Source organism: Ursus arctos, unplaced genomic scaffold (assembly GCF_023065955.2).
Source record: "Ursus arctos isolate Adak ecotype North America unplaced genomic scaffold, UrsArc2.0 scaffold_1, whole genome shotgun sequence".
Classification (NCBI taxonomy): domain Eukaryota; kingdom Metazoa; phylum Chordata; class Mammalia; order Carnivora; family Ursidae; genus Ursus; species Ursus arctos.
In genome coordinates this window covers 24,864,992-24,878,746 of record NW_026622763.1, presented here as the reverse complement: position 1 = coordinate 24,878,746, position 13,755 = coordinate 24,864,992, and the positions used below count along the sequence as shown (strand labels likewise).

General features: G+C 35.2%; 1 protein-coding gene across 1 annotated transcript in view; it reads left to right on the top strand.

Annotated features, from left to right (window-relative positions):
- The window catches only part of LRP1B (LDL receptor related protein 1B), a 1,450,575-nt gene that overhangs the window by 491,372 nt on the left and 945,448 nt on the right, over nucleotides 1–13,755 (top strand). The window contains exon 5 of the mRNA XM_057306380.1: nucleotides 1,748–1,876. Coding sequence (XP_057162363.1) covers nucleotides 1,748–1,876 — 129 coding nt within the window. The remainder of the gene's footprint in view (nucleotides 1–1,747; nucleotides 1,877–13,755) is intronic.

Here is a 13,755-nt window from a genome sequence, read left to right as displayed (position 1 = left end):
ATTAATGCCATACAAATGCATAGTTTCCCAATTTAAATGGCCCCTTAACTACTCAGGAATATTTTTGCTTTTCCTTAGTAAACTCTTTTCTTAGCTGGTGTTCAGAGAGTGGGCTGAGAGTTCCCACCCTTTAATCATGCGTTTGGTCTTTCTGGTGAGGACTCCCCCCCCATCCTGGCATTATCTAGTGGCCCCATCCTGAGTCACCTCGTTGTCATAGACTAAGGTATATTCCAAAGAGGTTCATAAATAACAAAAGACACTCCTATTGCTCAGAAAATTGCAAGGGCTTTAGGAACTCTGTGCCAGAAACTCAGGATAAAGACCAAATACATATTTTTATTATACCACTTATTCTTATTTTAGTATAGCACCATTCATTTCCATCTATCCAGCCTTCACATGTTGTCTCTTCTAGTTCTTAAACATTTCAGTCTATTCTCTCTTCTCCATCTGTCCTACCACTGACTTAGTTCAAAATATAATGGCATTAAAATACAATTTCTTGTGTGAAATTAGCACATAACTAATTTTCTAGGACCTCTTCTCTACTGTCACCAATCCATTTTTTATTTGTGTTTATTTAGTTTTAAAATATAAACTTGATTATATAGTTCATTTAATTAATGCTTTCCCAATGCCTATGCATAATGTACAACCCTTTACTTTAGCATACAAATAGCTTCATTATCTGGCCCCCAAACCACTTTCCCAGTGCCATCCCTTATCTTCCTCCTTAGCTGCCCTTATTCCACTTGACCTCTTAGACACTTTTGAAATCCCTACTATGTCATCCCAATATTATTTCACATGCTATTTTAACTGGAATTCCCCTTTCCATCTTATCCCTTCTTATTGAATCTGAGAAAATCCAAATCATCCTTTAAATCCAAGTCAGTATGCAGCCTTCACTTAATATTCTCCCTCTGATTCTGAGAAGTTCACTTCTCTGTGTTTCTATCATAAATGGAGTTTGCCTGTATTGTAAAGAAATGCATAGACTTAAAATTATATTTCACTAAGCTTGTTTCACTTAGAGGTAGGAGCCATGTGTTATCAATTTTTGTTTCTTCAGGGATTAGTAGAGTGCATGGTACACAGACAGACTGAATATACATGTGTCCAAGTTAGCAGCTGACCTATTTTTTTTTTTCCTGGTTGGTTACAAATCATTAAGTACTTGCTTTTTATAGAGATTTGAACAAGATTCAGGAGGAAGGAGAGGAAGGATGTAAGGAATAGAAGGAGGATCATAGATATTAAGATAAAATTTAGGATGAAATTTTTCTTTTCAACGAGTGCTTAATAGTTTCTTCTTTTTGATCTAGTGAAGGAGACTTGCATAGCTGGGCTCAGAACTCTTCATCTGTCCATTGAAAACCATGTTACCAGACTAATTCTTTATTAAAATAGTGAAAAAGTCATAAACACTAGAACCATTCAACAAATATTCTTTGGAGTACATTTTACATCTTTGTAAAAATATCCAAGCACTTCTAGCCTTAATATTATCTTTTAAAATCAAAGATTAGATACTAAGTTTGATCTTTTATCTCTGTAACTATTAAAGCAACATAGAATTTTGACTTTCAGTTAGTTTGGTTTTGAAAAGACTTATTGCATTTGGTTCTTCCTTTCTAAAATAATTATCTATTTCCAAAATTTGAAAAAAAAAAAGTTTTCTTCTAGGAAAAAAAAAATACCCAATAATAAATCTGCTTAAAAATGATGCCCATTTTCCTTGTAGATCAAGATGAATGTGCTATCTATGGTGCGTGCAGCCAGACCTGCATAAATACGTATGGATCCTATGCCTGCAGTTGTGTGGAGGGCTACATAATGCAGCCAGACAACAGATCTTGCAAAGCCAAAAATGGTAAGTTATCATTTTTTTGGCCTTTTAGAATTTATTTCCTTTTTGCAGCCCCCTTTCACTAGAAATATAGTAGAGTACTATGGACTTGGAAGAAATAGATTTTTCTTTCATTTTAATTCACTGATCCATACCTAAAAATCCAGAGCAGTCATTTCAGTCACTGATCATTATAAAACTCCTTCCATTACAGGAAGTTTCTAGTTTTGAAACCTGTTCAAAGGAAATGGATTAATTGATTTGAATTACCCATCTCTCTCCTGGTCTATGCAGTAGATTCCTAACTGGTTTCTTTGAGCTCCTGCTTCCCCACCAACATTCATACTCAGCATAATAAAGTGATCTGCTAAAATGTAAACCAAATCATGTCAGCCTCTTGCTTAAAATCTCCCAATTACTTTCACTTGTCCTGAGAATAAAATCCAAACTTCTCACAACACATAGAAGGACCTAATGCTGTGATATCATTGACCTTTTTGATCTCACTTACTGCTACTCATCACTCACCAGCCATACTGGTTTCCTTGTCTTTCTTCAGCCACATTGCTCTTGCCTTGAGGTTTTTCCACTTGCTGTTCTATTTACCTGCAGTTATTTCCCTGTGATATTCACATTCTTATCACTCAAGTCTTAGCTAAAATGGCAACATTCAGAATGACCTTTGCTGACCATTCTGCTTAATGGTGTATACCCTCTTCATCACTATCTTATTTCCCAATTTTATTTATTTATGCAGTCCTACTCAATCACTATATGATTTTTCACTTTTATTTGCTTTATATCCTTACCTTTTGAAATGAACTCATTATGTATTTGCTTATCATCCGATTTCTCCAGAATAATGGAAGTGTTATGAGAGTATGGAACTTGTCAGTTTTGTTTATTGTTAGTTATTGAGATCTGATCATAGCCTGGAACACATAGGTACTCGCTGAATATTTGTGGAAGCAAGGAAGGCAGGAGGGAAGGAAGGGAACAAGGAAAGAAAAGAAAAAGAAAGAATGAACTTCTCTTTCCAGTTAAAATTACTAAAATGAACGCTCCATTCTTAAGTGTTTGAATTTCATGTTTCAACACTGTCTTCCTTTTACCTTGTCCCTACAAATAAATCCTATAGTTTCTACACAGCATGCGGCTACAGTAAACACTCAGTAAGTAGGGATGATTTGCTAATGAAATAGCCTTGAGATGTGCTAGTAACAATAAGATAATGCTGATTTTTTTGTGGGCTGAATTAAGAATAATACGAGGAGACGTTGTACGTGCTATTCCATCTAGCTGCTTCTGACTTTTCTCAGATCTGGTTTCATTTTATGGATTGTCAAATTATGCTGTTTTGATAAATTAATGAATGTCCCTCATCCCTTTTATTAGCAATTAGAAAATTAGGCATGGGGTGGGATTCTCTTTTTTGAAGACAGATTGAGCAAAGCATTGGATTTGCTCAGCAAGCTGCCACAACTATCTCCCTTTACCACATAACCTCATACTATACTTTCAACGATTTCCCTAAGATAGTGTGTTTAATTGTTTACAAAACATATTCATATACCAAATTAGAAAGAAACGTTTCTACTTCCTAGTTTATTTCTTTGAATTGCTGACTTGGTTTACGAAGGCCTACTTATGTTTCAGGGGCAATCCTTGAGAAAAAATTAAGTCAGATTGTATGTTCTTTTTCCCTACCACTGAGAGTTCTGATTTAAAATATTGATGGGCTAAAGAAGTGGAAGACTTGTTCTTTGCTGTTTCTATTGATCACACAATATCGTTGTGGCTATACAGGGAGGGTGTAATGTGATAAACCCTATACAGAAGCACTTCCTCTCTTTCTACACAGAGAAGGTATCTGCCAATAACAGAATGTAACCAGAGAAGGATGGTAATGATAATGTAATGCTGAATCAAGAAGATTTGATGACTCTAGAATTGATAATAAAACATATAAAAGCCTCCACCTCTTGTTGGTTGGCTTGATGACAGTATTAGCCTAGAGAGTTTAAAAAATATAGTTTTTATGGGAATGTTCCTGGACATGACAGTTTTAGAAAAATGAGTTGCTGGTAATGCAGTAAATGGCACAAGTCTAGAACATATACTGACTAGTTCCAAAAGGTCACATAGATATTTGAACCAATATATTTTTACAAATTCACAACAAAAACTATCAGTTTTGTTTTAGCTTTCTCAAATTGATAACTAATGAAGTTTTATGTAAAATGTTATTTAATGCATCAGCCTTACATTTTTTGTGGCAATTTTATCATACTATATTGTTGCCATAACTGATGGGTGCTAGGAAAATATTTTAAATTAAGCTACATTTGTCTTAAGGCTTTGCCATTCCCCCTTTCCGTTACCTGGCTGCTCAGATTGGCCCCACTTTTTTTTTCCTTTACAATCCTATCCTACTGGGCTCTAGAACCTAACTTTTTCTCTAAGTCAAGCCAGAGTTCCAGGCTTCTCAGAAGTTGGGAGCGTGGGAAACTATGGGAGATTAGAATGGGCTGGCCCAAAACAGTGGATGTGTGTAAAAGATCTATAGTCTTTAGAAAGATAGGAAAAAAAGAACGCAGGAAAGAAGGAAATATCAAACCCAAAGAATAAAATGAGAAGCTAGAACTAGACTCAAGAGGAGGGTTCTGCAAAGGCCTTACTAGGTGATAGATGGGAAAATAAAAAGATTCTTTGGAGAAGTAGCCTTTTATGTGAAGACAGAGAGTGGCAGAGTCAATTGGCTAGGAAGCTGCTTATAAATTTCAGGATGGAATAATATTGTGGTCACTCCCCAACTATTCACCCCAGAACGTGCCTGTGGAGTCTTATTTTCAATGTAACAATTGATAGTAATAAGGTAAATTAACCTACGTTAATCGATTCTCTCTCTTTTGTAACATAATGTCTGAATCCAAGTAAAATTCACAAGCCTAAAGAGTACCTTTAAGAAATAACTATAATAAGGGGGAGAGGATTTTAGACCCTGTGGCAAATGGGGGAAGAAATTAATGTTAGGCAGGAGGTCTTTTCATTCCTGTTAATTCATGCAATGCAGACAAATTCCTTTCTTCTCTACCCTTCATAAAATTAACCTGACTACTGAAATGCAGAATCAATCATTCAGGGTTAGGAGAAACTCAAAGGTAATCTAGTCCAACTAGCCATTTGGTATCAAAATAAATAATTTCCAAATGGAAGAAAATTTACAATGTACATTTAAAAACAATTTTCAATAGTACTTGATAATACTGTGTAAGAGGAGACATACTGGAATATGAATGACACAGTGGAGTGTTCATAACTGGAATGGGACACACATTAAAAGTAATTTTTGAATGAAACATTAGGATTTCTCATTTGAAAAAAATGTTTTAAAAATAATCATTTAAATATCTGTGTGTATCCAGTTAAGCTTCCTGCATATGTTTTTACTTTTTTTTTTTTTGAGATTAGAGTTCTAGAGAGTTGTCAAATCTGAAAATGAAAAGTTTTTCTTTTTTTTAAAATTTAACTTACCTTCTTTTAACTGATTTAGACCAATTTTGATGTAGAGATATGCATTAAATGTAAGCAGCCAGAGCTAAAAGTGGGCTTTTGCAGAACCTGTAAAAATGAAAGTAATGGCCAAGGGTGTCTAACTTATGAACTGTTGCCAGTTTTACTCCTGATAAATTCAGGTTCATTGGACTGTACTTTTCAGTCTCCTAACCACTTGCTGAAGGCAGGCACTTAACCCAGTTTACAATTCTGCAGGACCAATAGGACTCTACTGATTGCACTAAGGCAGTCCCAGAATAAAGAGCACTAAATAATTATATGCTCATCAGTGCAGAGGCACTGCAGTAAGTGGCACCATGAGAGAGAGAGCGTGTACTCTTTGCCATGTAGCAACTAGAGTAGTGAGAGAAGAGAGCCCATTAAATAACTTCAGGATTCTATTACAGTTTATACTGTGCCATTCACTATTGGAACGATGGGGAGACCATTTAGGCAATGGAACTCCTAGGTGTAAGAAATACAAATCATAATCCCCATATAATCCCTGGAAGCACAACCCTAGATGATGCTAGGGAATGTGTCCTTACCACTCACTGTTTTCTTTGCTGTAATTCTTAAAAAGCAAGAAAGAAGACAAAATATAATTCCCTATGGCTCCTACATCTAACCTCGAACTCTATTATTATCTAATGTATATTTTAAATTTTCTTTTAGAAGGTAGAGGAGGGTGCCTGGGTGGCCCAGTCAATTAAACAGCTGCCTTTGGCTCAGATTATGATCCCAGAGTCCTGGGATGGAGCCCCGCATAGGGCTCCCTGCTCAGCAGGGAGGTCTGGTTTCTCCCTCTGCCTGCTGTTCTCCCTGCTTGTGCTCACTTTCTCTGACAAATAAATAAGTAAAATCTTAAAAAAAAAAAAAAGGGGGGGGGGGAGAAGGCAGAGGAATCATTCATGGTTTTCTGCCAGGGCTGGTTCTGCTTGTGGGGAGAATAAGCAGGTGCCTATGTAGAGGAGGAAGAATTCCTTGTTTAGACTATCATAGTCTCTGCAGCCACTTGAAATTCAGTAACTACAATATAATTGCCTTGTCTTATTTTTTTTCTCCTTTTTTAAAAAGCACTCCATATTAAAATATGAGTATTCTTAGGAAGGGTGACATATTAAGTCTTAGTAACCTTGATAATATATGAGACTAGTGGATCAGATCTGTTTCAGTATACCATCTGGCTAAGAATGGCTTCCTGCAGAATGATAGGTGATTATGTCCTGACATGCAAAGATTCACTATTCATAGGTTTGGTTTTTTTTTTTTTTTTTTTTTACAATTTTAGGTAGTCCAAAGGTCTAGTTCTTGCACAATTTGTCATTTTATTGAGGCATAACTGAGAATGGCATTTGATGACATGATGGTATATGAGACTGTGAGGCAGGAGTGAGCCTAGTGGACCATAATCATAGTAACCCAGATTTGTTGTTCTTTACTCAGTCAAGTATGCACGGAGGAAATGATAGACACTATGGTAAACAGTGAATGGCAGAGAAGTAGCTCAGTTGCCTAGAACAGAGTAATGCTTGGTAATTTTTTTTTTTTTTTTAGCTGCTTTAAGCAATTTTATGAACATTCAGGAAGCAGAATAGGGGACTGGGATTTTGAGAATTAATAAAAGGAATGTCAAAAGGCTGGAAGAGATTTTAAAAAAAACCAGTGAGGTATTTTACTAGTTTTATCCTGTTATTCAGGGCTCATGCTACCTTTACTGTAGTTTTGACATTGGAGTGGCTTGGGAAGATGTGCATAATCTCACAAATGAGCCCTCCCCCCAAGGCCCTCCTTGGATAAACATATAATCGTAGTGTGCTTACTATGCAGACATAGTTGCAGAGCAAGCTACTCTGCCTGCAGTCAGGCGGTATTGCCTAAATCTCTGTCCGAGAGAAATACTAGAGCTTCCCAGGCTGCCTTTGAAAACCTAGCCTGGCCATTGAACATATTTCTCTATTTCCTGGACTATTCATATCCTACATCTTTTCTGTCTCTTTACTTATTTGGAAATCACATTCCGTGACAGAACAGGGCAATGATTTCTGATAGAATTTCCATTACCCAAATTAAATATCACACTTTATTTCCACCCAGACACTATTAATGAATATGCCGTGTTGAGGTACTGAAGTACTTATGAATATTCTATGTGTGTTTTTCTGTTTTGTTTTTGACTTCCTAATTTTTTTATTTTTAATTTTTTTTTCTTTTTGCTAGAAGACATTACTTTCACAGTCTAGCACCTTTCTTAACATCTTAAACAGAGAACATAACTATGGTGTCTTATGTGTCATGACACCCTGGATTTATCAAGAATGTAAGAAAATATCAGACACAGAAAAAAACGCATGTCTGCCATTTGTTTTACTACTTAACATCACAACTGCAGTCTAGCTAAGGACTTCTTTATATGGGTGTAAAGAATCCCATGGCCACATTTATAAGCTCTAGATTTGACAATTTGATAAACTTTATTTTTACAAATGGCACAACATATAGGTATAAATTTCTATCATACTATTTAATTTTTTTTGTGGAATAGCTATAGAACTATTAAGTAAATTCTCAATTTAGAATATATGATAGATCACACATGCTTTCCGATTAACTCCCTTTTTTGTGTCAAAATTGGACATATAATGAAAATTAAAAACAAATGAGGCACATTTAAATTCATAGAAATTACAAGTTGTTTAATTTTAAGATGAGGCCAAGAGATAGATATAAATAGATATATAGATATATAACTTCTCTATTACTTTGTTTGGGGAAGTTGAAGTATATAGCTATTGAATCCTCGGGGAAAAAATAAAGGGAAAAAGAGAATGTTTTGTCCTTTCTAATACAAAAAAAAGTTTTTTTTTCAGAGTGCCTTCAAGGCATCCCCTGTATCAATAGCAATCAACAAAGAAATAACCACAGTTAGAGAATACCTCTCGGGCGCTCCTCCCCCTAGAGTCGATACTTGCCCTTGACTTTGATGACAGATATTCTGCATATTCCTCTGAGTCAAGCTGCTTAGAGTCATTTTAGTTCTGAGAAAAGAAAATTCATTGTATCGATTATTTTTAAATGCATGTGAACATTTCTTCTTAGCACGAGGACTCACAGGGCCTCCATCTGTGCTTTCTATGACAGATAATACTTGCCAAATTATTAGATAAATTATATCTTAATAGTCTTTAGAAGTTTAGAACAACATACCATTAAATTGCAAACGATATATCTAGTAAAGTAGCTAGACGTTTGGTATATAATCACTATTGAGTACTTAGAACTGATCTGTCTTTTTAAAAGCCAAGTAGAAAATTGGGTCTTAAATATAGGCTGTATGCTTACATCCTTTGGCAGCCCTGTCAGAAAAATAGTGAAATACATTAAAGGACCTTTTTTTCCCCAACCTCTAGATAATGAATTTTCATACATCTACCTCCTTTCTCCTTATTCTAACATGATGATTTTGTTTCATATTTACTTGAGAAAATAGAAGTCTCATATACCATCTTTTGATTAAGAGAACTTTCTCACCCTGAACTTTATTAAATCTACCAACCTACCTGAATCTAGAACTAATCACTCTGCCTTCCTCTTGTTTGAATGGAAGAACACGTTGTGCTCCTATCTAAGGCCAATCCCTGCAATTGTGCATCAATCCCATCTTCTCTCACCTAGTCAAGAATTAGACTCATACAATTGTCTTCTCTGTTCCTTGAATCATCAGTATTTTGACTTCTGCTGGATCATTCCCAACAGTGTACAAGCTTGTTGTAAAGAGGATACAAAACAACTTCTTTAAACCAATATTCCTCTTCAGCTACTGGCTTCATTTTTCTTTTCCCTTTATAGAAAAACTCAAAGAGGATTTTCTTCTTTCTCTATTTCCTCCCCTTCTGTATTAAACCCACTTAAATCGGTCTTACATTCTTATGTCTCACTTGCACGGCTCCTGTCAGGGTTATAAGTGATCTCCACTCGCCTAATCACTCAGTTATCAATCCTTAGCAGACAACTGATCCTTGTCTCCTCTTTGAATACTTTCCTTTTTAAAGTAGTACATTTTAGAGTTTTCCTTTTAGCTTACCGGGAATTTTTTTTTTCTCAGTTTATTTTGCTGCATTATCCTTATTATTTTTGGCATGACCCAATGTTCAGTTGTTTGGACATCTCTTCCTTTATTGATTTCCTAAGTACCCTCATCTTGTATCAAGAACACATCCTCTTCCATGGATTTATAAAACATCTAGAAACCAAGACTCATAAGTTTTCATCATCAGTCCTGACTTCTTTATTGAATACCAAACTCACTTGTGTGTTCAAACTCAATTCAATATCTTGGTCGGAAATTTAATAGAAATATCAAACTTTATGTGTCCCAAAATCTTGATACTGTCCCCTGACAGTGGCATATGTCGCCCTCCATCCATTCACCCAATTGTTCAAGCCAAAACCTTGGAGTCAGCCTTGACCCCATTCTTTCTCTCAAACTCTTTGTTTCAAACTTTTAGGTGTATTATGAATTGGACTACTCTCTTTAAGGAGCAGCCTGCATCCTAATTACTACCAATTCTTTATCTTTCTTCATAGCATTTATCACTGTCAAACAATATTAAGTAGTATTTATTTGTTTATTGTCTGCTTCCTTCACTAAAATGTAAGCTCTATGAAAACAAAGATTTTACAGTTTTGTTATCTGCTATATCCCTAGCATCTAGAGCAGTGCCTGACAGAAACTAGCCATGTTCAAAAAAAAATTTGTTAAATGAATAAATAAACATGCAAATACTACGACAGTATTTTCTTTCTTGAGGAAAAATTAAATGTGGCTTTTTTACATACCCATTCTTTCAAACAGGAACTATTTATGAAAAGGAGTTATGGAAAGGCAATTTTATGATTGATTCATCATCCCAAATGATCCAACATCTATTACATCTTGAACTCAATTATTAGCGATTTATGATTTAGATGGACATATCTGAATGAGGGGAAAAAGTATTTCTGTAGCTAACATAGTTATTATTTCCTACAACTGGAAAGATGATGAAGAAATTCAAAAGTAGCCACCTCTCAGTAACTAATGTTAATTGACATCCCTGGACCATCTGCTACTTCTAATATTCATCCAATAACCTAAGATTTGAATGAATTATCCTCTGAGAGTTTGAAATTTACTAATATAACCCTTCAGTTATCAATTAAATTTCTTTCACTTCCCTGGTTAAAAATCACAGTGCATTATTTTTTCATTTTACTTATTGAAATTGGAATACGCTATCATTCTTAAATTTGCAAATTCAGTAAAATACGTTTAGAGACATTGGAGAGTCCACATTCAAGCATTCCTCCATGCATCGTTCATTTATTGAACACTGAACATGTGCCAAGTAAGGCTTTCCTGATAATAGGGGAAATACTTCCTTCTCTGGTAGACCAGCTCTTTAAGGAACAAAGAAACTGTGAGAGCTGTTCATTTGCAAAAGAAGAAAGCTTTTTTTGTGTGCATGGCTTGATATTACTGACCTTAATTGTTTTTGTAAAATGATCTTTTTTCCTCAGAAACAGTATAGCTCATCACTTTTCAATCCATAACATTTCAAATTAAAATATACTCTAAAAGAAGATACTTGCATTTCACTAATAAGTTGTAAATAACAAAAAGTTCAAACTGTTTAGAAGTCTGTGGTTAATGCAGGTGGATAAGTAGTTTACCTGATGAGTTTTTATGATGCCAAAGACAAGATTACAAAGCACAACACTATAGTAATAATATGCCAACACTAAATTCATCATCATCTCTTAAAGCTGACTCTACTTTCTTTCCTGTTTATTTTAATAGCACCATTATTCTCCCCATCACCCAATTCTAAAATTTCTGCATAATTCTGGAGTCCATGTCCCTTCTTGTCTACATAATTTAGAACTTCTACTTCATTACACAAATCCATCTCTATCTAAAAACTCAATACCACCTATTTTAGGTTCTTATTACCTATTTTCTGAGAAATTAAAATAGCATCCCTGTGTCAGTAATCCAGATATCCAATGCCTATGTCCGCAAGTTTTTCTTAAAAAGTTTGGATTGCCTTCTTTATAATTAAAAATAAGATTACTAACAGTGTCTACTTATACAATGTAGAACCTAGTACGTTCTGAGGATTCTCTGGGGCTTACATTTCTTCTAATGATGTCTGCTTCCAATAGGACTGTTGGCACACATGGCCCTTCTTTCTTTATGTACTGCATCAGTTTAAACAGGAACAAAGATACCTTTTCCTTTCCCCTAACTCCTTTCCAACCTCACTCAGAATGCTACCACCAAGACAGTGTGTAAATAAGACTTTTACATATTTATTACCTTCCTGTCTGATATGAATTATACTATACTATTTTATCTTTTTTAAGATTTTATTTATTTATTTACTTGAGAGAGAGAGACAGAAAGAGAGAGCCAAACACTAGGGGGGGAGGGGGGATGGGCAGAGGGAGAAGCAAACTCCCCCCTGAGCAGGGAGCCCGATTTGGGTGTTTGATCCCAGGACCTGGGATCATGACCTGAGCCGAAGGCAGAGGCTTAACCCACTGAGCCATTCAGGTACTCCACAATTATAGTATACCACTTTAAAAGTAAAAGGGAAAACAATTTAAAAAATTCAATGGGAAATGTATCCATCCATTATATTCTACCCACCCATTAAGTATTCTAAGTATCATTTCCAGCTTGATTTTAAACCATAGTTTTGATCACATTATACTTTCTTTCTAAAATTTACATTGGTTTCCCATTGAACCCTGAATTAAAAATAAGTTTATCATCTTGACATTCAATGACCAGTGTATGTAGTCTTTGCTCAATGTATTTTCTCAGCTACTGCAAGCTCTGAGTTTGAATTCAGTTCTTTTCAATTAGTGGCTATCTGATCTTAAGCAAGTTACTTAAATTCTATATAAGTTCATTTTCTTATCTAAAAAATGTGGGTAATATTAGCACCTGATTAGTAGATATGTTGTGAATAAACTAATAAATGTAAAGCAGGCATTTTAGTGTCTGGTTCCTAAGATATGCTCAAAAGGGGTTAGCTATGTTACTATCATTATGAAGTACTTCCACCATTTATGCATGGTCTACCCTCCAGAAAACTGAAAACTGAGGTCTCTATCTTCCCAGCGTATTTTAGTCTTTCTTATATCCATGCTTTCGTCAAAACCATTTGTTCCACCCGCATTTCCATCTCTATATTTCAATTTCTGTTCTTCCATTAAGGCAAAGCTGAGATCACATGCCATCACCATTAAAGAACTTTTGACACTACTAAACAGATATGTTTTAGTCTCTTTGTGCTGCTATAACAGAATCACACAAGTTGGGTGGCTTATGAATAATAGAAATTTATTTCTCAGAGTTCCATTGTCTGGGAGTCTGAGATCAGGGTGCCAGCATGGTTTGATGAAGACTTCTGGGTCACAGATGGAAGGGCCTAAGGATCTCTGTGGAGACTCCTTTATAAGGTACCAATCTCATTTATGAAGGCTCCACCTTCATGACTTAAGTACCTCTCAAAGGCCTTCCCCCTTAGTATCATCACCACGAAGGGTTAGGATTTCAACATATGAATCTGGGGGGACACAAACATGCAGACCATAATAAGATATAGCTAACCATTCTTTGAAACGCAATGCCACTATACATCTTTTATAAAACGCGTCAAACCTGACTTAAAAATTATAGACCTTTGTATATACACCTTAATCTTTCTACTAGATTATATATTTTCTTTTTTAAATTTTTAAAATTTATTTATTTGAGAAAGAGTGAGAGAGAAAGAGAGAGAGCATGAGCAGGGCAGAGGGAGACAGAGAAGCAGACTCTCCACTGAGCAATGAGCCTGATGTAGGACTTGATCCCAGGACTCTGGGATCATGACCTGAGCCAAAGGCAGATGCTCAACCGACTGAGCCATGCAGGTGCCCCTAGATTATATTTTTCCTGAAGGCAGACTGTTTTACTGATCTTCAGATTCTAGTTGGATACCTTAGATCTATAAATACTAAATAATAATACAATAAATAAAGCATTTTTATCCAAACAATAATTTAACATAAATACATTGTGACAATAAAAAGTAGTGCCAAGATAAATTATAGCAGAGATGTAGCAATATGCTTTTTTTTTTTTTTTTTGCTTAGCTCAATACTGTTTTTCATGCAGTTTAATGTTTCCACATTTGGTTCATATTTTATTTTATCTTTTATAAAATGTGATATAGTAGTTTCCTCTGATCTATGGCATGATATTCTAAAAGTTATTCAGTTCAGCAAATATATTTTTCCATTAAAAAAATAGTTGA